This window comes from Perognathus longimembris, chromosome 3, assembly GCF_023159225.1.
Source record: "Perognathus longimembris pacificus isolate PPM17 chromosome 3, ASM2315922v1, whole genome shotgun sequence".
Classification (NCBI taxonomy): domain Eukaryota; kingdom Metazoa; phylum Chordata; class Mammalia; order Rodentia; family Heteromyidae; genus Perognathus; species Perognathus longimembris.
In genome coordinates this window covers 57,134,875-57,158,887 of record NC_063163.1, presented here as the reverse complement: position 1 = coordinate 57,158,887, position 24,013 = coordinate 57,134,875, and the positions used below count along the sequence as shown (strand labels likewise).

The 24,013-nt window shown below is 44.9% G+C and overlaps 1 protein-coding gene across 1 annotated transcript in view; it reads right to left on the bottom strand.

Moving 5' to 3' along the window:
- Flt1 (fms related receptor tyrosine kinase 1) overlaps positions 1-24,013 on the bottom strand; it is a 172,323-nt gene that overhangs the window by 9,415 nt on the left and 138,895 nt on the right. The window contains exons 19-25 of the mRNA XM_048341582.1: positions 19,936-20,049; positions 19,219-19,307; positions 11,785-11,941; positions 10,987-11,084; positions 8,601-8,723; positions 5,892-6,003; positions 3,946-4,045 (exon numbers count right to left, since the gene is read on the bottom strand). Coding sequence (XP_048197539.1) covers positions 3,946-4,045; positions 5,892-6,003; positions 8,601-8,723; positions 10,987-11,084; positions 11,785-11,941; positions 19,219-19,307; positions 19,936-20,049 — 793 coding nt within the window. The remainder of the gene's footprint in view (positions 1-3,945; positions 4,046-5,891; positions 6,004-8,600; positions 8,724-10,986; positions 11,085-11,784; positions 11,942-19,218; positions 19,308-19,935; positions 20,050-24,013) is intronic.

Here is a 24,013-nt window from a genome sequence, read left to right as displayed (position 1 = left end):
GCTCTACCTCTGCTAATTACAGATTGTATCAAGAGCTCATGGTGAACCCAGGCCTGCGTCCTGGGGGCAGGGAGCCTGTTACATTCAGCAAAGGCCCCAGGCACCTGTCCACTAGCATCATGGTCCCCTCACTGCAAACCTGGAGGGGACAAGCAACAAGGACCACCTATAACCACTGCTCTTTTCTAATTTCACTCATGGTTTCTGATTTCTAGAGTCCACTCCTTGGGGCATATAAATTTAGCCCAAATGAATCTCAACAAACACCAAAGGAAAAGGAAAAAGAAAACATACTGAAAAGCATCTGATTAAACAGGCTCTGGGCGAGGAACCAGCAACTCTACTCAGCATTGTACAGCTTTCACCACTAAATAAACAGGTTTCACAAAATAAAGAGAGACCCATTGCCCTGGGGTACAGGGGCCTTTGGAAAGAACACCCTTTCAAAACTATCGCTCAAGTTCCCATGTACACACTGCTGTAGGCCAAGTTTAGGCCACAGAACCCCAGTTCTGAGAAGCTTCCTGTGTCCTTCACCCAGACCCTCTTACTACTGGAATAAACAAGGAAGACATGACAGCTCTCACATACTTAAGAAGATGGTGGACAGCGTGAACCCTGGCTGCCTGGGGAAACATTTCACAAAGCTTGAACTTACTTGCTTACGTTTCTAGAGCAAGCCCTGCGTGGGGGAGGGGGAGGGGGCCCAGTAAAGATCTAAAGGTTTGGAGTCAGGTGCTAGTGGTACACGCCTGTAATTCTAGCTACTTGGGAGGCTGACTGGATCTCTGGGCAGAAAAGTTCAAGAGATTCTTTCTTATCCCATAGCTGGATACAGTGGCGGGTACCTATTCCAAGCGATATGGGAAGCTGAGGTTGGGGGGGATTATGCTGCAAGGCAGAAAAGTGACAAGACTCCATCAAGGGAAGATGGATGAGGAAACACACCCCTATAATCTCAGTGACAATGGGAAGCCTACAGTGGGTGGGTCACAGCTCAGGTATGCACCCCCGTGGGAAGAGAGAGACCCTATCCTAAACATAACCAGTAACAAACTGAGCTAGAGATGTGATTCAGCAGTATCACACCAGCCTAGTAAGTGTGAGCCCTAAGTTCAAATCCCAGTACCATTAAAAATACATATTTAAAGATTTGATCATGCCCAAGGAAGTCCTTGGTCCAAAGTTGGGGTGACTTTGTACCTCTGGAATTATTCTGGATGAGAACATGGTGAGAATGGGAAGCAGTCCCATCAGGTAGGCAGAGAGGTGATGACTAAAAGTAGACCAAGTTTGCTGACTGGCACTGTGGCCCCAGGAGAGTCACATCTCTGCTCTGTGCCATGGGTTTCTCATCTGTCTAATGCAGCTACAAACACTTCCTATTTCACCAGTCTGTTAGCATTAGGCAAATATATATATATGTATATAATATATATGTGTGTGTGTACATATATATACATATATAAATGCTTCAAAACAATGGTTAACAATGGTGTCTGCCACTTAGAATCACTAAATATCCATTTGGTTAATATTACTTAAGAGCCAGGCACTGGTGGCTCATACTTGTAATCCTAGCTATTGAGGAAGCTGAGAACTGAGGATCAAGATTCAAAGTGAGCCTGGGCAGGAAACTATGAGACTCATTTCTAATTAACCAGAGAAAAGCCAGAAGGTGTAGGTATGGATCAAGTGGTAGAGTGCCAGCCTTGAGTAAAAAAGCCAAGCGTTATAACTGCAATTATATTATTATTCCTGCCACACTCTACCATGTCGATGGTCCAGCTCTGTTCCTGGCTTTCAGAGAGGCCTGTGCTTTAATGATGTCACCCTGCAACACTGACAAGAATCCCAGGATCTGGTGTTCACACTGTCCCAAGCCCTGCCTTCATCCCACACTCCTCTGTCCCTCTCTTCCAGCTCCCCATCCTGGGTCTGCCCTAGCTTTGTCCTGAGGTGATGAAGGATCTTGCTCAGTTCCACACTTCTTTTACCACTGCTCCCCAAAGGAGGGAGACACCGGCTGGCCAGTTCAGGAAAGGTGGTGCTGCCTCAGGGAAGCCCAAGTCCTTGTCAGCAGCTCAACAAAACTGCAAGTGTCATCACATTCCTGCTCAGGCCTCAAAGTGCACAACACACACAAAGCTACCGGAAGAGTTTCCAGGAGAGGCCAGGAGAGCGGGCTGACAATGGAGGGTCCTCCATTGGAGGGGCGGAGCCTGTCCTCTTCCTAGAGTCACCAGATGGCAGGGCCGGAAGGCACCCTGCAGGCATCCGAACAGGAGCTCCAGAAAGCTGCTGGACTCCTAAAGGATTCTAAAGGAGCCCTATTGCCCTTGTAGCCTCTGGAAGGAAGGCCCCTTCCCCTCCCACACTGTTCCCCCCCAAATCCACACGGAGTTCTGTGAGTGCTTGGTGTGAGTGGACAAATGAGCAAGAAATAGAGCTTCTGGTCTCTCTCCATGACAGCTCCACTACTAGATTCCCCCTCGTTGAGCGAGGCCAATGTCTATTTGTTTTGCTCAGATTTCCACCTACAAACTGAGTTTTGAACTTGAATTCCCTGCTAGTGATCTTTGTTGTTTAAGAAAAGATTTACTAATGTGTTACTATTTCAGCAACATTAAAGTGATTGCAACAGGTTTGAAAAGCATACACACACATGACTACAGGCTATAGAGTCACAACTGAGTTTTATACAAGTAAATATTATACAGACCTCTGGGACTTATTAACTACCAGACTCAGAAGTTAAAATTGTAGGGGGCTGGGGATATAGCCTAGTGGCAAGAGTGCCTGCCTCGGATACACGAGGCCCTAGGTTCGATTCCCCAGCACCACATATACAGAAAACGGCCAGAAGTGGCGCTGTGGCTCAAGTGGCAGAGTGCTAGCCTTGAGCGGGAAGAAGCCAGGGACAGTGCTCAGGCCCTGAGTCCAAGGCCTAGGACTGGCCAAAAAAAAAAAGAAGTTAAAATTGTAATCCAGTATTAGTGCTTACAAAAGCTCTGAAAGTTGAATTTTTTTCTTCCCAGTCCTGGGGCTTGGACTCAGGGCCTGAGCACTGTCACTGGCTTCTTTTTGCTCAAGGCTAGCACTCTATGTCTTGAGCCACAGAGCCACTTTCGGCCTTTTCTGTTTATTTGGTGCTCAGGAATCAAACCCAGGACTTCATGCATGCTAGGCAAGCACTCTACCGATAAGCCTCATTCCCAACCCAAGTTGAACTTTTTAACTGCTTCATTCTCTCATATATTCCTTAGCTTTCTCCCAAAGACAGTACTCTCAAATCCCCAAAAGAATGATACATATAAAAAGCTCCAATACAAAGAATATACAGACATCTGGATGCTAGTAGCTCACGCCTGTAATCCTAGCTGTTCAGGAGGCTGAGATCTAAGGATCACATTTCAATAATTGCCTGGGTAGGAAAGTCAGTAAGGCTTTTATCTCCAATTAACCACCCTCCCCCCTCCCCCCCAAAAAAAACCAAAAGAGGAGCTGTGGCTCAAGTGGTAGAATGCTAGCAAAAAATGCTTCAGGGACAGTGTCCAGGCCCTAAGTTCAAGTCCTAGGATGGGGACACACACACACAAGCAAAACATACAGACCCAAGTAGCTAGAAATCTTGCCTGAAGACTTAAGAGTTTCACTTTACTTGAACCAATCCTAAGGTTTCTGGGCAGCCAATACTGTAATATGGATTATAAGGTTTGCCTGTAGAATTAAAAACTCCAGCTAGAGGTCTTGCAGACAGTTATATCAGTAGTTAGGAGAGGCGGAGATAGGGGTGGTTCAAGGACAATATGCCCTATTCCAAGAAAACACTCCCCACACGGCTGAACCCAAATAGGAGCAAGGACCAACTCCCTGAAGAAAAAGTGATCATTTGTACCTTCCATGTTTAGTGGGTGGAGGGGGCAGGGGGGAGCCAGGACTCACATTTCAGGGGTGGCGTACTCAGGGGCCCTCATCCTCATGCCTTCTTTCAGGCGGCTGCAGAAATCCTCATCCATTTGCACTCCTGGGTATGGAGATCCACCTGCAGGGGACAGGAGGAGACACAGGTATGTTATTGTTTGGAGGGTTGGGTACAAAAGGACCATGGGGACCATTCTGCATTTCTTCTGGCTATTCAAAATGCTAGTTCAGTAATGATTCCCAGTGGCTGAGGCTCACCTCAGTAAAGTTCAGTAGATCCTCGGTAGGATGCATGAATGTCAAGGTTAGTCCCTGTCACATCCTCAAAGGCCATTCTTGAACATTTGGTCAGGGAAGGGGCAATCAGAGGGGTCTCTGCCCTGTCCCCACAGGAAATTCTAAAGAAATCCCATCACTACAGACATTCTTTGAGTTAATGGCTTGGGTTTGTTTATTGTTTTGGTGATACTCAGTGAATTCAGAGCACCTCACTCCCTCAGCTTGGTGCTCTACCACTTGAACTATGCCTATAGTGCCACCTTTTGCTAGTTATTTGGGAGATAAAAAAAAAAATCCCGTGGACTTTTATATATAGCTGGCTTTAAACAGTGATCTTCCAGAGTTCAGCCTCCTATGTGAGCCACCAACACATAGCTAATGACTTCTTATTTTTATTTTTGCCAGTCCTGGCGCTTGAACTTAGGGCCTGAGCACTGTCCCTGGCTTCCTTTTGCTCTTGAGCCACAGTGCCACATCCGGCTTTTTCTATATATGTGGTGCTGAGGAATTGAACCCAGGGCTTCATGTACACGAGGTGAGCAGTTTACTAACTAGGCCATATTCCCAGCCCCTTTTCTTTTAAGATAGGTTGCTTATGGATCAATCCAGCCCCAGTGAAAATGAGGATTCTCCCTGTAGCCATTGTCTTCAGGGAGCCTGACTGAGGGCAGAGGGAGCAAGGCCTCCTGGTCTACTTTGAGCTAGCCTTCAAGCTGAACCATTTCAGTATGCATCTGTGTGTGCTTTCTAGTCTCTGCTGCTGGTAGGAAGCAGCTGGGAGACACATGGTGCTGGCCGTGTCACTGGAGGGCCACTGCAGCCGCCAAGCTGCTTTCAAAGACTGAAAGCAACAGGTGTTGTCATTGAAAGCTGGGCAATGATTTTTACACATTACAGGAAGCCAGGGATGTTACTGGGTGACTTATTTGCTTATTTGGCAAAGTCCAAAAGACTCTTGGCTAGAACTCAGTGTTTAGGAAGCTTCACATCACTACAGGGCAGGGGAGCAGATGTGGGATCTGCGCACAGCCACGCATAGGGGCTTCAGCGAGGCTTGGAGAAATCCATGCTGGACATGACTGCAGGCTGAAGAAAGATAAACCAGTGTTCTTCATAGCTGGCCTGAGGAAAGCAGCATGCAGACCTGTGTTGTATGTGAATATCAGGACAAGAGCTGTGCTTCTTCTCCCTCCCTCTCTCCCTTTCTTCTTTCCTTCCTTCCTTCTCGCCTCTTCCCTTCTTCCATCCTTCCCTCCCTCCTCCTTTCCTTTCCTCTTTACTTTCTTCCTGTACCTGTAATAGGGCTTTAAGCTCAGGGCCTGGGTGCTGTTTTTTTTTTTTTTTAGTTTAGTTTTTTTTTTTTTTTGTTTTTCTCAAGGTAGCATGCTACCACTTGGGCCACAGCTCTATTTCCAGCTTTTTGATTGTTAATCAGAGATAAGAGTCTCACAGACTTTTCTGGCTAGGCTAGCTTTGAACTATAATCCTTGGATCTCGGCCTTCTGATTGACAAGGGTTAGAGGTATGAACCACTGGTGCCCAGCTATAGGCCGCTCATTCTAGCCTCACCTTCCCATTGGCTCAGTGTAGTAGGGCCCCCAGGGTTTGCGACTGACTTAAGGGTGGGTCTCTTCAAAGAATGCTCAGTAGATGCCACAGACTGACTTCCCAGCTGCTTCCATAGTTACCTAGAGAGAAGATTTCCCACAGCAACACTCCAAAAGACCACACGTCGCTCTTGGTGCTATAGATTTTGTCAAAGATGGATTCGGGTGCCATCCATTTAAGAGGAAGTCGGGTCTGGAACAGAACGAGGGCACCTTGAGTAGAAGGGCATGAAACCAAAGCACATTCAACCTCATTGCCCTGGGTCCCCTCCCACATGGGGTTTGCCCAGAACCATTTCTTACAGCAGCTACTGTTTCCTAACAGAAACCTCCTAAAGCACAGCGTGTTGTGCTAAAAGAGGAGTCCAGGCTTCGCACAGCTGCTGGAGGCAATGCTGGTGTGTAAGCTGCTCCAGTAGGCCCAGCCTGTCCCAACTCCTTGGCTTTTTTTTTTTTTTGGCCAGTCCAGGGGCTTGAACTCAGGGCCTGGGCACTGTCCCTGGCTTCTTTTTGCTCAAGGCTAGCACTCTGCCACTTTCTGGCCATTTTCTGTATATGTGGTGCTGGGGAATTGAACCCAGGGCCTCATGTATACGAGGCAAGCACTCTTGCCACTAGGCCATATCCCCAGCCCCCAACTCCTTGGCTTTAAAAGAAACCCCTTTCCCCATGAAGGACTCTACTCCACAAGGGAGGGAGAGAGAGAAAAAGAGAGAGAGAGAGAAAGAGAGAGAGAGACGAGACAGAGAGAGACACAGAGAGAGAGAGACAGAGACTTGATCCCCTGAAAGTTGGTGGTGATTTCCCAGAACTTTCCTACATAAGAGGATTTATTGTTGTTATTGTTCCTGGCTTGGGCACTGTCTCTTATGTTTTTTGTTGGTGTTTTGTTTTGTTTTGTTTCCAACTAAGGCTTATACTCTACCACTTAGCCACAGCTCTACTTCCTGTTTTTTGCTGGGTAATTGGAGACAAGAGTCTCACAGACTCTCCTGCCTGGCTGGCTTTGAGCCAGGATCCTCACCCTCTTGAGTAGCTAAGATTATAGCTGTGAGCCACAGGAACTTGGCACTGAATGGAGAGTTATTTATTTTTTGTGTTTGCTGGTACTAGGCTTGAACTCAGGGCCTCATGCGCTTCCTTGGCTTTTTCACTCCATATTAGTGCTCTTGGGCCGTGCCTCCATTTGCAGTAAGTGGATCTTAAAAAGCATCCAGATGCAAAAAGATAGGAGGTTAAGTCATTGAATGGGGTTTAGGGTTCAGCCCAGTGGGAGCACTTGCTTAGCATATACAGATCCTGGCTCTAATCTCTAGTATGCCCACCAAAAGAAAGGAAGGTTTATAGGAGAATGTATATCTGGCTTCAAGCATGCAGACAAATCTTCCAGCAGGAATCCAAATGAGGTATCCTAGGAAAGGGATGAATGAGCATTGGCAGGAAATAGGGAATAATGGAGAGATGAAGATTTGAAAAAAAAAAAAAAGATTCTTCTGGAGCGATGGTTCTTAGCGTATGGTTCTGGATTGCTCTGTATAGGGAATATCATCTAGAAACTTGCTAGAGATAAAGCTCAGAAGTATGTTTGCTTAGCATATGACAAGTTCTGGGTTTAATCCCTACCACCACCACTAAAAGAAAAGCTTTATGAAATGCAAAGTTTTGCTGGATTTGGGTGGTTTACCTCTGTAACTCTAGCTATCCACTAGGCTTAGAAGCCAGCAGTGGAACTGTGGCTCAAGTGGTAGAGTGCCAGCTTTGAGCAAAACAGCCTGGGTGCCAGTGGCTCATGTCTGTAATTCTAGATACTTAGGAGGCTAAAATCTGAGGATCACAGTTCAAAACCATCCTGGGAAGGAAAGTGTGTGAGACTCATCTCCAATCAGCTACCAAAAAAGCCAGAAGTGACATGAAGCTGTAGCTCAAGAGGTAGAGTGCTAACCTTGAACAAAATAGCTCAGGAACAGCACCCAGGTCCTGAGTTTAAGCCTTAAGACTGCACACACACACACACACACACATACACACACACACACACACACACACACACTCTTTCTCTCTCTCTCTCTCTCTCTCTCTCTCTCTCTTCAGGGCCTAAGACTTAATATGCATCAGGGATCAGGGCTCTGGGATGTGGTCAGCTGAGATTCAGCAGGCCCTCTAGGTGATGCATAATCTCTGCTGGAGAGCCACCAACAAAGCCCAGACCCAAGCTACAACCCTTCTAGAAGAGGCCCCATGAGAGGACACGGGTGGTCACCCACTGAGTAACAAATAACACAGTGTTCAAAAACAAACAGGAGAGGGAGGCCTGTGTAGGATGCTGCTGTGGAAGGCACGGGAGGTGAGAGTTCCCTCCCCAGCCAGCTAGCCAGCCCCTCCCCCACCCTTCCCCTCTGTGGAGGAACGGACACCTGCTGATTCCATCACCGGGCTTTATTTGAGGAAGAGAGTCCAGGCTGTTCTTTTCAGTGGGACAACGACTCCCATAGGAGCTCCAGGCAGGGAAGGATGTGGTCTCGCCCAAAAGGCGGCTGGAGCACACTACTCAGGTGAGCACATCACAGGCAGCACCGCCCAAAGGATGGACAGCAAGCCAAGGGGTAAGGAGCAGGTGCCAGTGGACTCATCAGAACTGCTTGTCATCATAGGAAACCCAGGAGCATTTTCAGGGACTACTGTTGGAGAAGTCTAAATATTTACCAAGGACTTCAGTGTGTGGTTTGTTTTTTTTAAAAAAAAAAACACGATACGGTATAAATGAGTCAAATAAACACCAGGCTGACTTACGTCTCCTTTTCTCACATAATCGGGGTTCTTATAAATATCCCGGGCGAGGCCAAAATCGCAAATCTTCACCACATTGTTCTCAGATAAAAGAATGTTTCGCGCTGCCAGGTCTCGATGAATGCACTATAATAAAACAGTTGCATAATCAATGCACTTCCTTAATCTAACCGGCTAATTTCCTGTGCCCTCTCAGGGTCATTATTGTTCACTCGTGGATCCATTTCACATGCTGCAAAGGAAGCGAGTCAGAGCACAGAGTTACCAAAAATATGGAAGCGCTTCTTTACAGATACAGGTCCCTGGAGGACCCAAGCCAAGAACCTCTCTGAATTCACTCTGCAAATCAGCATCCTGGCCGGCCACATAGACTGAGCTCCTCTACCAGGGAGCAACCTTTTATCCCGAGAAGCTGAATCAGACCTGTAGAAGCCTCATTTTTTTCTTCTCAACAGAATAATATTATTTACCAGATATCTGATCAGATATTCCCTCATCCCCCCTCTTTTTTTCTGTCTAAATTTTAAACAATCTAAATCAATTATCTAAAGTGTATGTGTGTGTGTGTGTGTGTGTGTGTGTGTGTGTGTGTGTGTGTGGTACTGGGGTTTGAACTCAAGGCCTAAGTGCTGTTCCTTAGCTTTTTTGCTCAAGGCTAGCTCTCTACTACTTGAGCCACACCCCCATTTCCAGCTTTTTGGTAGTTAATTGGAAAAAAGAGTCTCATACTTTCCTGCCCAGATGTGCTTTGAACTATGATACTCAGATCCCAACCTCCTGAGTACCTACGATTAATGGTATGAGCCACTAGCACCTGGCTATGAAATCATTCCAAATAAATGATTTTTATTAGTGTATGTTAATTGTACAAAGTGAGAATTTTTGTTGTGAAATTTCCATGTATACACATACTATACTTGAACTGTATTCACGCACTATGCTTAAAAGGAATGTTTTTGACCTGTGTCCTAAATACATTTTACTTATTTTAATTTTTATTAGTGTATATGAATCATACAAAATAACGGATTTCATTATGACATTTTCACAGGGTGTTGCTCAGTAGCCCAAGTTGGCTTCAAACAACTCTTGAGATGATCGCCCTATGTCAGTCTGCTGAGTATTGGAATCATAAGTATGTGGTACCTCACTTACTTGAGCCAAAGTTTTGTGGGAGGCCCCTATGTGGATGCATTGCTAGCAGCTCTCCCGGGGAGCTGTTGTACTCTTGAGAATCTGGCCAGCTTTGAAAGCATACCAAATGCTGCTGTAGAGAATGGCCATTGGATTTGCCTGGTCCCAATCCAGGCAAGGTTCTCATGTAAAATTAAATTCTATCAATTGGGACTCGGGCTCATCATTCTCAAAATTCTTTATATGGGGCAAGGTAAAATACTTATTTTTGGAGTTGAGGACACGGGTCTGAGCCAATATTAGGAAAAATGAATTCACAGCAAAGGTGTAGGTCTAGGACAGGCCTTGCCAATTAGAAATAGGAGAAGAAAGGATTCTGAAAATTTTTACCCTAAAGAAAACTGCTGGAGGATTTAAATGTAATTAACTTTAAAGCATTTTTCATGTTTCCAAACATGACTTCATGCCTTATTAAAATGTAGAATTTTTTCTCTGTGCACAAGTGGCTTACGCCTGTAATCTTAGCTACTCAGGAGGCAGAGATCTGAGGACTGAGGTTCAAAGCCAGGTGGGGTAGAAAAGTCCAATTAACCACCAAAAAGCTGTAAGTGACAGGGTAGCTAGCTCAAGTGGCAAAGAAGCATCAGCCTTGAGCAAAAGAGCTAACGTTAAGATCCACACACATATTAAGATACGTTAAGATACACACACATATACACAAAATGTGTGATTTTTTTTTTTTTTTTTTTTTTTGGCCAGTCCTGGGCCTTGGACTCAGGGCCTGAGCACTGTCCCTGGCTTCTTCCCGCTCAAGGCTAGCACTCTGCCACTTGAGCCACAGCGCCACTTCTGGCCGTTTTCTGTATATGTGGTGCTGGGGAATTGAACCTAGGGCCTCGTGTATCCGAGGCAGGCACTCTTGCCACTAGGCTATATCCCCAGCCCCAAAATGTGTGATTTTTTTAAAAAAGTAAAAACAAATAGAAACAAAATCTTTCATATATACATATATAGTATATATATACATACACACACACACACACACACACACACACACACATATACATTTTTAAGGGGAAAAAAGTCAAGCATGGTGGTGCAGGTCCATAATCCCAGCACTTTGGGAGGTTGAGACACGAAGATCACACAAATTCAGTGCCAGTCTACACCACATAGTGGGATCCTGTCTCAAAAAGAAAACAATAAAAATAATAGTAAGATAAAAGTCATACAAATAGTAAAGCGATCAACTGACCTTTCTGGAAGACAAAAACTCCATGCCCCTGGCTACTTGGAAACTGTAAGAGATCAGATCTTCCATAGTGAGTGGCTGCTTGTTGAACTCATCAGAATCTGCAAAACATTTGAACCCAAACTGTCATGGCTCTTGTGACTCCACCAAATTCCAGTTTATGCCGGCTGCCAGTGGCTCCCACCTGTAACCCTAGCTACTCAGGAGGCTGAGATCTGAGGATCATGGTTCCAAGCCGGCCTGGATAGGAAAATCTGAGATTCTTATCACCAATTGACTACCAGAAAAAGTAGGAAATAAAGCTATGGTCAATGGTAGAGCGCAACCCTTGAGCATCAAAAAGCCTAGGGACAACAGAGCTCAGGCTCTGAGTTCAAGCCCTAGGACAGGCACACACACACACACACACACACACACACACACACACACACAGTTTATTTGCACAGTGTTAACAAAACAAACCAACAAGTGGATCAAAGTTCACTCCCAAGAGCAGCTGAGTTTCCACATGAGTATTAGAAAAATTTCCAGGCTTGTAGTCCATAGGACTGGGAACATAAAGGGAGGAGGAAGATGACCCCAGAGGACTAAAAGGCCTGAGGGGAAGACAATCACACGCTTCCCTGTCAAAATTAGTAACTCTGTAAATAATCTTAATTCAAATCTTATCTCCTTAGGACACTACCCTTCAAGTCTCCCACGGATGTTTATTAGGGTGATAAATAAGAAAAAAATGTCAGAGATGCACAGTATGTTGTAAAAATATCTCAGGCTGTAGGACAGGAAGGAATGGATACCTACCCTCCTCTTCCTCGACATCACTCAGGCTTTTATCTTCCTGGAACCCAGAGCTTGCACAGCTCTCGCTGCTGGCGACACTGTCTAACCTGGGTTTCTTGTCTGCTTCCAGGCCTGGCTCCAGTTTTTCTTTCTTGGGCTCCACGTACAATGCGGCATCCTTAGAACACACAGAGAAGAGCTTGGGTGAAAGGGAACCTCAGCACAACAAGGGGGACTTTGGCCCCTCAAACAGGACATTGGCTGAGCTGCAAAGTGTCATTCCACATCAGAAATCCTAAAGGAAGTTGCAAAGGCCTGATGATGGCCAGGGACCTGGATACTTCTGGGCTTGTGGAATCTACTCTGTTCTTGCCAGGGCTTCTAGACAGCATCTTAGGTCAGATGAGGAAGGATAGGAAAGCCAGGGTCATGCCTGAAATCCTTGCTCCTCAGAAGGCTGAAATGTGAGGGTCATGGTTTGAAGCCAGATGGGACAGGAAAGTATGTAAAACACTTACCTTTAACTGACCACCAAAAAGTCAGATGTTAGAAGTATGGCTCAAATGTGCACGGCTGGCCTCAAGCAAAATGCTCAGGGGCTGGTCTCAAGCAAATTGCTCAGGGACAGCACCCAGGCCCTGACCAAATTCCCGCCTTGGTACTGGCACCAAAAACAAACAGCCAAACACAAAGGTTAGTAGCAGCTAGGTTAGTACATATTAAACTTTCTCTGTGTGAGCTAGACTATTTTCTCATTTAATCTTCTCTACACTTTTTTTTTTTGGCCAGTCCTGGGCCTTGGACTCAGGGCCTGAGCACTGTCCCTGGCTTCCTTTTTGCTCAAGGCTAGCACTCTGCCACTTGAGCCACAGCACCACTTCTGGCCGTTTTCTGTATATGTGGTGCTGGGGAATTGAACCCAGGGCCTCATGTATACGAGGCAAGCTCTCTCGCCACTAGGCCATATCCCCAGCCCCTTCTCTACACTTTTATAAAGTATTTTTTTTACTTCTTCATGGAGAAACGTGCTCAGAGAAGTTAGTAGTCAAAGTCATATGCAACTAGTACATAGCAAAGCCTGAACCCAGCTTGGCCAACAGCTCTATCTAAGCCCTTAATCCCTTTCCTGTAGCATCTATGAGAGGTGGCATGTAGCTTCCATATTCACATTATTCACATAATATTAAAAAGATCCTCAACATACTGGGGGCTTCACTTGTAATCTCTGTGGAAAGTTAGGGGGGAAAAGGCTGTAGAGCTAGCCAGTTCAGAGAAGGGGAATATGCAGTATTCAAAACTGAGACCCAAGCTGATCCTAAGGAATAGAGAAGACCTTTGCCTTTGTACTGGGCATTTAAGCCCAATTTGAACCTTCATTGTTTATTAATCATGCCACCCTATGCAAAAATCATTTTTTTTCTGGGTTTCCCTATCCTTAATGTCAAGAGCTCCATTATTCATTCATTTCTTCTCTTTATTTTCTTTTTCTTGGTGCCCATCCTGTGGCTCGAACCCAGGGCCTGAGCACTGTCTGAGGTTTGTTTTTTTTTTAAATCAAGGTTAGTGTCCTACCATTAGAGCCATAGCTGCACTCCAGTTTTTTGATGATTAATTGGAGATGAGAGTCTCATGGACTTTCCTGCCCAGGCTAGCTTCAAACCATGATCCTCAGATCTCATCCTCCTAAGTAGCTAGGATTACAAGCTTGAGCCACTGGCATCCAGCTTGTTTATTTTCTGACTCATGAGAAAGGAGCTGTAGGTTCTAGGTACTCAGGTAGAATAAAAAAAGATTGCTTATTCCTTCCTTCATTCCTTCCCTCTTTCCTCCCTCCCTCCCCCCTCTGTCCGTGTCTTTGTCTCAGTCTGTCTCTCTTTCTTTATTGTGTTGGTCCTGGGGCTTTTTGGCTCAAAGCTAGCACTCTACCACTTGAACAACACATCTACTTTCAGCTTTTTGGTAGTAATTGATGGAAAGAGTCTCAGGAACTTTCCTGCCTCCACTGGCTTTGACCTGGAATCCTCAGGTCTCAGCCTCTTGAATAGCTGGGATTCTCAGCTACTGGTGCCTGGCTGAGAAAAGATTTTCATTGCCTTTAATAATTCCTCTAAGCGAGAGAAGGAATGACATTATCCAAAAAGAAATGTACTCATTCCCTGACTTATGTAACTGTAACTCCTCTGTAGATCACTTTTATAATAACAATTGAAAAAAACTTCATCTAATAACCATGACATGAGAAACAGCATGCAGAGTGACTTCAGAACTGGACCACGGATTCATCTGGATTCTTCTAGATGGTACTAACTAACATAGGAACTGAGCAATGTCTTACCTGCACACTCCTGCAGCACAAGGATTAACTAGTCTCTATATCCTCCCTGGGCTTTTCTAGCAAAGTCACAAAGCAAGAGTGATCCTTCCAGCAGAGGGCACAGTGAGAGCAAGCCAAGGACAGGGACAGTGAGCCTCTGGAGTCAGTGCTCACAAACCTGCAAGCGTCCAGGGGACTGAGTTTCTAGCTTCTCAGGACCACTCACCACCACTAAGCCCTGCCTCCCATGAGGCTTGGCTGGGTGAAGGGTTGGAGACTTGCCTAGTTAGGTCTTGGTGAAGCCAGACCAGGATTTCAGGACTGAAGAGAATGGAGGCTGCTCTTAGTACAGCACTACCTTTCCCTGAAGGCAGGTAGAGAATATAAATATTTCTTGCCATGTCTCCATGAGGAAATTCAAGTTGGTTCAGCTCATCTGGGGACTTGAATCTGATTTCCCACAAGACTCTTCTCCTAGCCGGGCACTTGTGGGTCACACTTCTTATCCTAACTACTCAGGAGGCTGAGATGTGAGGATCCTGGTTGGAAAGAGCCAAGGGAAAGCACAGGACCCTGAGTTTAAGCCCAGTACTGGCACAAAGAAAAAAAACAAACCTTCCCACAAAAGAAGGCATCAGGAAACTCAAGGGCTGTAATGGGGATGGGGGGGGGGGGTGAGTGGGTGGAGTGCTCTCTGGGCTCAACTCCTGGAGAAAACACTCTGGGTCCCATCTTCACACCTTTAAGAGTCACAGCATGGGATATGTCTTCCTGTTTCCTCACCCATTTGCTGGCCCCCAGTTAAAGGTACATCCATCCAGCTTTGTGTATGGGTAACTATTTAGAATCTTTAGGACTGTAGCAGTATAGTCAATGTATTACAAATACGATTTAAGGATGCTGGTAAATTGATATGGAAAAGAACATACCTATTTTCAAGTTAGTCTTTCAGTTTCCTTTTCCCAGTTCAGCTTCTCTTTAAGCCCTTTAGGTTCCATGTAGATTTTCCACACACACACACACACACAAAACCCATCCCATGGAGTAGCACAGGGAGGCGAATCATTAAATATAGCCAGAGAAGGAAGCAAACTCTTCAAAACAAAGGACGCACGAACCCAAAAGCTCCATCCTGCTTGGGTCCCTGGGGCATTCTGTTGGCTTAGAGCTTCCTGAACCCAGGCCAGGACTTGAGGACTGAAAGCGATCTTTGCTGCTCTCAGCCCAGGGCACCCACGGCCCCTTTAGCTAATGTTTTTCGTTCTCTACTCGGGTGGGGGGTGGGGTGGGGGGTGAGGGAGCCTAGGGAAAGTACTGGGAGGGTGTCAACAATGCTCTTTCTCTCTGACTTCACCCTGTGGCAACTCTGTGTCCTTAAACCAATCACTTTGATCCAAGTCAGTAGAAAAAGCAAGTGGCCAGACAAGCTGGCAAACCCAAACCTGCCTGACTACAAAATGGGGTAGGAAGCTACAAAAGAATGAGGAAGGATGAAGAACAGAATAAGGAAATAAAGATGGGACGCTAGATCTTTGGCTCTGCTTCAAAGGAAAGAGAAAGGAGATCTACCAATCAATCAGAAAGCATCTTCAAGGTCTCCAAGTCTCCCTATTCAATGTAAGGTCTTGGCCTGTAACTCCAGAAGATGGTGCAAGATGGCAGAGGTGAATTGAAGTGCAGGCTTCCCCGTGGCATATCTGTGCCACATCCTCTCTTTCAGTAACCTTTTTCATTTTTACTTATATGTTTATGTCTTGTGCTTGAATCCTTGTCTTGCCAGACATGAGGATGAAAGTCTACTTAGCTGCCCCCAATTTTCCCTTCAGCCTGTGAATTTCTGGTCACATATTTGGTGTGTTGGCTGGAAGTTAGGGACTAAGTATGTCTTTCTCTGACTTGAATTCACTGAAAGATAACTTGATCTCTCCTGGCACCTCCCTTACCTGAGTGTAAACTAGCTGATTACAAAGATTTCTTTCTGCTTAAAGATTCCAAGGATTTGAGTCTGATTGAAAACTGAGGAGAGTAAATTCTTACACATATATATGGTCAGTTTGGATGAACATTTATATCTCTGGTAGATCCACATTTGGAAGATAAGAGAATGGGACAGCTGTCTGACAGTTCATTTATCATATAGATCAGTTCATTATGTTGTATTCAATCAAACTCTGTGTGTGTGTTTGTGTGTGTGTGTGTGTGTGTGTGTGTGTGTGTGCACGCGCACACACTGGCACAGGGGCTTAAACCTGATCAGGACCTTAAGCATTTGCTTAGCTTTTTTTTTGCTCAAGGCTGGTGCTCTACCACTTGAGCCACATCTCCACTTCAGGCCTTTTGGTGGTTAACTGAATTTTATAAAGAGTCTTGAAGATTTTCCTTCCTGGGTTGGCTTCAAACTGTGATCCTCAGATCTTAGCCTCTCCTGAGCAACTAGGATTATAGACATGAGCCACCAGAACCCAGCTTTTAAATTAAAAAAATAATAATAATGCTAAGTAAGTGCTTTACCATGGAAGACATCCCCAGCCCATACCCACTCAGTGGGAAATGATAATGTTGATAAATTCTTACTAAGTGCTTAACTGAGAGATTCTGGTTCTCCCAACAATCCTGTCGGTTGGTTTCTGTGAGTAACTCCTTTTTTTTTTTTTTTTTGGTGCCAGTCCTGGGGCTTGAACTCAGGGCCTGGGTGCTATCCTGAGCTTTTTTGATACCACCTGAGTCACAGCTCCACTTCCCAGTTTTTTTGGTGGTTAAGTGGAGAGAAATGTCCCACAGACTCTTCTGCCAGTACTGGCTTCAATCCGTGATCCTCAGGTTTCAGCCTCCAGAGTAGCTAGGGTTATAGGCATGAGCCATTGACATTGGACTATTAGCTCCTTTTAATACACAAGGGAACTGGCATTTAAAGAAGGTGAATAGGAAGTCTGCTTCTGCAGTCTGAGTGCCTGACTTCTACATTAAATGATTTTATTACTACTGATGTCAATTACTGGTTAATAATTCTGAGTCATTGTCTCCTGAATATTTCCAGTCAGGAGAAGGACATATGTCACACTGCAAAGTTGTTTTTTTTTTTTTTTTTTTTGGCCAGTCCTGGGGCTTGGACTTAGGGCCTGAGCACTGCCCCTGGCTTCTTTTTGTTCAAGGCTAGCACTCTACCTCTTGCACCACAGTGCCACTTCCAGCTTTTTCTGTTTATGTGGTACTGAGGAATCAAACCCAGGGCTTCATGCATGTTAGGAAAGCACTCTACCGCTAAGCTACATTCCCAGCCCCTTCAGACTGCAAAGTTTTAGTGAAGTATTTCTCCTTCAGTCAATATTTTTTTGGGGGGTGTAGAAAAAGGAGTAGGTCCTGGGGTTTGAACTAAGAAAGTTCTCTATCACTTGAACTGTGTCTGCAATCCATTTTTTTTTTTTTTTTTTTGCTAGTTCTGGGGCTTGGACTCGAGGCTTGAGCACTGTCCCTGGCCTCCTTTTTGCTCAAGGCTAGCACTCTGCCACTTGAGCCACAACGCTACTTCTGGCTTTTTCTATGTATGTGGTGCTGAGGAATCGAACCCAGGGCTTCGTGTATAGGAGGCAAGCACTCTATCTCTAGGCCATATTCCCAGCCAGCAATCCCTTTTACTTCAGTAATTTTTTTTTTGAGTGGGGCTGTCAGTTGTGGGACTTGAATTCAGGGCCTGGGTGAGGTCCCTGAGCTTTCTTGCTCAAGGCTAGTGCTTTTTCGCTCTGAGCCACTGGGCTTCTGGGGGGTAATTGGAGATGAGAGTCTCACAAACTTTCCTGCCCAAGCTGGCTTTGAACCATAATCCTAGGTGGCTAGGATTATAGGTGTGAGTCACCAGCACCCCACTGCTTTAGTAATCTTTTCAGACAAGGTCTTCTGCTTTTTGACCAAGCCAGCCTTGGGCCACTATCCTTTTACTCATTCTTTATACATGACTAAGAGTATAGGCATGGCTATCATGCTGGGACTATTTGCTGATACAAAGATTTTGAATAAAGATATAAGGATCTTGCTAACTTTTGCTTTCATTGGACTTAAACCACAGTCCTTCCATTTCTACCTCTCAAGTAGCTGGGATTACAAGTATGAGGTCCAGACCTCAGTCAATATTTATTTGAAGTCTTGTTTACTTTTAGGTTTAGGTCCACCTCTCTGAAACCCAGGGTCTCATACCAAGTAGACAAATGTCCTGCCACAGAGCTGCATCCTAGTCCTCCAGGTGTTTTTTTATTCCACAGTTTTTATTCTTCAGGTTGAGCTAGAGATAAAATGGCTGGTACGGGTCTAAGTGGTGGAAAAATAGCAGTAAGAAGTGAACTAAATTACTCCTAGCTCTGGCTCCATCACTGGTGCATTAGGGACGATACAAGTCATTCTGTTGATTATATCTTTGCCTGAAAGACAGCTGTATTTGGACAAGTGATGTGTGCTTGCTTTTACATACTTTAATAAAGTCATTATGATGATTTGATAGGCATTAGATTGATGGTGACTATGTTTACCCCCACCATTACTGTTGCATACAATTACATCATTCTCTGTGCTTCTTTTCTTTTCCTTTCCCCTCCCTTCTCCTTCCTTCCTTCCTTCCTTCCTTCCTTCCTTCCTTCCTTCCTTCCTTCCTTCCTTCCTTCCTTCTTTCCTTCCTTCCTTCCTTTCTTCCTTCCTTCCTTCCTTTTTCTTCCTCTCTCTTCTTCCTTCCTTTCATTTTTTTTCTTCCTTGTGCTAGTACTGGGGATTGAACTCAGGGCATGGGCACTATCCCTTAGCTTTTTGCTCAAGGTTGGCACTCTACCACTTGGGCCACGTATTTACTTCTGGCTTTTTGGTGTCTAACTGGAGACAAGACTGTTATAGACTTTCCTGCTCAGCTGGCTTCAAATTGTGATCCTCAGATCTCAGTCTCCTGAGAAGCTAGGATTACAGGCATGAGCTACCGGTGCTCAGATTCTCTGTTCAAGTTACAAGATATTAACAGGTTAGCATGGAAGAAAAACATAGGCAAAGGAACAGGAGAAGAAATGGAGTTTTAAGCCTAATCACATATAGAATCAAATAGGTTTCTCCTGTCTTAGGCTGCCCAGGTCTAAATGGCAACCCATTGCTGTCCTTCAACACCTTACCTTGTTGAGAAAGAATAAGTCCCGTTTGCTCTTGAGGTAGTTGGAGAGATTTCCATATTTGCAGTACTCAACAATCACCATCAGAGGGCCTGCAGCCAAAACAGTACATGTTCAGACATACCAAGTCAGTCATCCCCTTGCCACCTTGGGCTGGCCTGAAAAACCAACCTGCTTTTACATCGATATGACCTAGGACTTCCGCTTAGGGCAGAGAGGAGATGGAAAGGGTGAAATTTTCAACTGCACCTGAGAAGGGCTTGAATTTAGGGCCTGGCTGCTGTCCCTGAGGTTTTGTTTTTCCCCTCAAGGCTAGTGCTCTAACACTTGAGCTACAGTTCTACTTATGACATTTTGGTGCCTAATTGGAGTTTGGAGTCTCATGGACTTTCCTGCCTGGGCTGACTCTGAACCATGATCCTTACGGCTTCATCTCCTGAGTAACTAAGATTACAGGCAGGAACCACAGCACCCAGCTGTGAAGGGTTTAAAAAAAATACATCACCTTTATAATAACAAAGTACAATTAAAAATACAATAGAAATAGAGAACAGAGGCTGGGATTGAGGGAAGGGCTAATGCAAAGGAAGGTAAAGGAAGGAAAGATCCCTTCCAGATGAGGAAACATAGGGCTAGGAAGAAGGATCTGGGTGTAGGGTCTGAGAGCTCTTTCCTCGGTGAGTGCCTGGCCAATGGACCAGGCTGTCCCTTTGCCCTTACCTCCTTGCTTGGTGCAGGCTCCCAGCAGGTTCACCACATTGAGATGGTGGCCGATGTGGGTCAAGATCTTGAGCTCCGTCATCAGAGCTTTGTACTCGCTGGCTGTGGCCCCCTCTGTATGAGAAGCAAGGAAGAGTCAGAACAAAGGGACAATGGGGCTACTTCCACCAGAGGCTGCCTGCCTGCCCTCCTTGTTTGTCAATGCTCAATGGGTTGCTTCATTAACTTCTCCACATTCTGCCAAAAGGCCATGTCTCCAGACTGTTTTCATGACTCCTACCCTCTGAGCCAACATCCTTGATTACAGAGAGGCCCAGAGTGTGATAGGGTTAGTCACTGTACATTTCCTCTTGGTGTCTTCATGGTGTTCAGCAATGTGCTGAGGCAGAGCTGGCCATCTCCTGACTGTGCCTGCCAAAAGTCATCCCTTGTGGCCAAAACAGGTATAGCAAGAACTTCCCAGATAGGATCCATCTACACTTTCCTCTTCTCATTCTCCCCAGTCAGGGGAGTCACAAAGAAGGAGCACAAAGGACCCACAAATCACTGCTCTGTCAACATCTTTGCCCTATAGTATTTTCTCCCTATGCTTTTTAATTCCTAGAATTATCTAGAATTAAGATCCATAGCATCTGACTTCATCTTCATGCTCTGAGATCAGCAAGGTCAGCCCAAGAATTAGCAGGGTTGAAAAAAAATCAAAGTAAAGTTTCTGCTGTTTGTTTCTGACTGGTTAATTTCTAGGGCATTCACGAATGTTTACGAAATAGACATTATGTTGCTGTAAAATAGTCCAGCAATACAAGTTGGGAGTGAAAAGATGGTGGAGTGGTAGAATATGTGCTTAGCATGCACAAAGCTCTGAGTTCAATTCCAGCATCAAAAAATAAGAACAAACAACAAATACATTTCCTAAAAAGATAGGCAGTCAAAAGACAAAAACTACAATAAAATTTCCTACCCCAATCTATTACCTTCCTTGAAGCAGCCATTGTTCACATTTTGGAGTTCAGACTTTTTTCTGTGCACTTTTTTTATCCAATAAAAGTTATCTTTTGAGGGTTTACATAAGTAGAACCATGTATTTGTGGTGTGTGTGTGTGTGTGTGTGTGTGTGTGTGTGTGTGTATTTTTTATCCCCTTTTTAATATTATCAGGGATCACACATGTTGTAACAGAAAGCCCAGGTGAAATCTTTATGCACATGTGTAAGTGGTTCTGTAGGACAGAGTTCTGGAAATGAGTCAGAGGTATGTGCTATGTGACAGTGTGGTAGATACTGATATTGAATTTCATAAACAAAAATCAGTTTTTAGTAATAACCAGATAAGGGGTAGGGAATATGGCCTAGTGGTAGAATGCTTCTCTCTCATACATGAAGCCCTGGGTTTGATTCCTCAGCACCACATAAACAGAAAAAGCTGGAAGTGGCGCTGTGGCTCAAGTGGTAGAGTGCTAACCTTGAACAAGAAGAAGGCAGGGACAGTGCTCAGGCCCTGAGTTCAAGCCCCAGGACTGGCAAAAAACAACAACAAAATAATAATAACCAGATAAAATCCAGAAGCCTCGCAGTGGGGCAGAAGGGGTGGGCTCATAGTAGACACTCGGCAAGTCATTTGGGATAAATAAAGAACATGGTACTTTTCTCATTTCAGATATGGACATGAGGTCCCAAAAGGTTAAGGTTTCCTTCAGGGAGTTTTTTTTTTTTTTTTTTTTTTTTTTGCCAGTCCTGGGCCTTGGACTCAGGGCCTGAGCACTGTCCCTGGCTTCTTTTTACTCAAGGCTAGCACTCTCCCACTTGAGCCACAGCGCCGCTTCTGGCCATTTTCTGTATAGGTGGTGCTGGGGAATTGAACCCAGGGCCTCATGTATACGAGGCAAGCACTCTTGCCACTAGGCCATATCCCCAGACCTTCAGGGAGTTTTTGAAAGCTCTTTTGACTTAAGGTCTTGCTTGGTTTGACATTTTGCCTTTTCTATTTCTCTTTGAAACCAATAGCCAACCAACTTAAACAAGAATGATAAATTTAATTTTTTTTCTTTTTTAGAAATTTGATAGAGTAGGGGACTTGGTAACCCTTTGCAATCAATGCTGATGGCTTAAAATATAATTTATGAAGACATTCCATATTGCTGTATTAGACAAAAGAGATTTTTTTTCCTGGACTTGGTGCTGACACCTGTAATCCCAGCTATTCAGGAGGCAGAGATATGAGAATCCTGGTTTGACACCCTGGTTTGAGCCCAGGCAGGAATCTCCAACTGACCAGCAAAAATCCAGAAGTGAAACTATGGCTCAAGTTTGTACAGCAAGTGAAAAGAAGTGGTTCTGTGGCTTAAGTAGCAGAGCACTAGCCTTGAGCAAAGCATCTCAGGGATAGCGCCCAGGCCCTGAGTTCAAGCTCCATAAATAAATTAGCCAATAAAAAAATAAAACCAAGTGACAGCATGAGGCTTTGAGTTCAAATCCCAGTACCACCAATAACTAACCGTAAGTTAAAATATCCTCCGTTCAAGGTCATCAATCCCTTGAAGTTTTTATACATTTGGCACAGAGAAGAGGCCAGGCCCTGTGGATGGTTCCATTTCTAGGCAAGGTCACAGGGGTGGTCAGGGGTGCACCTCCTAGACACAGTGTGCAGCAGGAACATCAAGGAAATGGGACATGATTCCCCCCAAATTTGGTTCCACATTCTGTTTCAACTTATCTCCAGGTAACTCAGGCTAGGATTGTCTTTAAGTCTGGGTAGCAGTGGGGCTCCAGACTGGAAGACCTGCCATCAAGCCCTTATTGTTTCTGCAGAGCAGTGGTACAGCCTTACAGAAGCTGTTCCACCTTGGTGGGCTGTGGCTCCTCTTTTGCTCACTGGGGATAAATGTCTACCTCACAAGGCTGCATAAGAAAAGCAGCAGTGTTATGTTGTTCAGCCTAATATATTCAAAGGCCAAGCGCTCTCTCACATAGGAATCATGGGAGAATCTGGGCCTGGAGGCAGAGCTACCGTACCCATATTCTTACAGAAAGTCCTGACTTGTGAACCCCAACTTCCTCCCCTACTTTCAGAGGGCAGCTGGCAGGTTCTTTGTAGATGTTGGATTTGGTTTTGCTGTTTTGTAGGGGGTAGGCTCATAATAATTGTAGATATTTATGGAGTACAATGTAATTATCCACTTGTGTTTCATGTGTAATTGTCAGAGAAGGGAAATTAGTATTGTCCTCTGCTTAAATATTTATTTTATTGTTACAGGAAACTTCAAACTTCTCTTCTCTATTTTGTTTGTTGTTTTCTTCCCTCCCTCCCTTCCTCTCTCCCTCCCTCCCTCCTTTTATCCCTCCAGCTCCCTTCCTTCCTTCCTTCCTTCCTTCCTTCCTTCCTTCCTTCCTTCCTTCCTTCCTTCCTTCCTTCCTTCCTTCCTTCCTTCTTTCCTGCCGATAGTAGGCATTAAATTTAGTGTCTTGTGCTATTACTCAGCTTGCTTGCTCACAGCTGGTGCTTTACCACTTGAGCCATACCTCTAGTCCAGCATTTTGCTGGTTAACTGGAGATGGAGTCTCTTGGAATTTTCTGCCTGGACTAGCTTTGAAAGGCTGTTCTCCAGATGTTATCCTCCTGAGTATCTAGGATTACAGGTAGGAACCACTGGTGTCCATCTTTTCTGTTTCTTTATAATATATGTTTAAAAATTATTGTAAATTATAGTTATCCCACACTGCTGCTAGACTTAGTCTTCACTGAATTTTCAACCCATTGTGTGCAGCCTCCCTTTTTAGCGTTTTATCAGCATTCCTCTGTCGAGGACGTTTGAAGTAGCAAATGTGTTTACATAGGGCTTCTGAAGTAACAGTACAATGGTAGAGAAGAGTAAAAAATTGGAAGTCTCCCAAAACACAGGGCCACTTTTCTAAGAGTCTGCTCTGGGTACCTGCTTAATTGCACACAACTTACTGGCCTCAAAGTATTCTCATCTTGGAATCTTAGAAAGCTAAGCACTGCCCTTTTGAGGGGCCCTCTTCCCCCTGTGCTTGAACTCAGGGCCTTAAACTTATGCTTGGACCTTCCTTCCAACCTTTCTT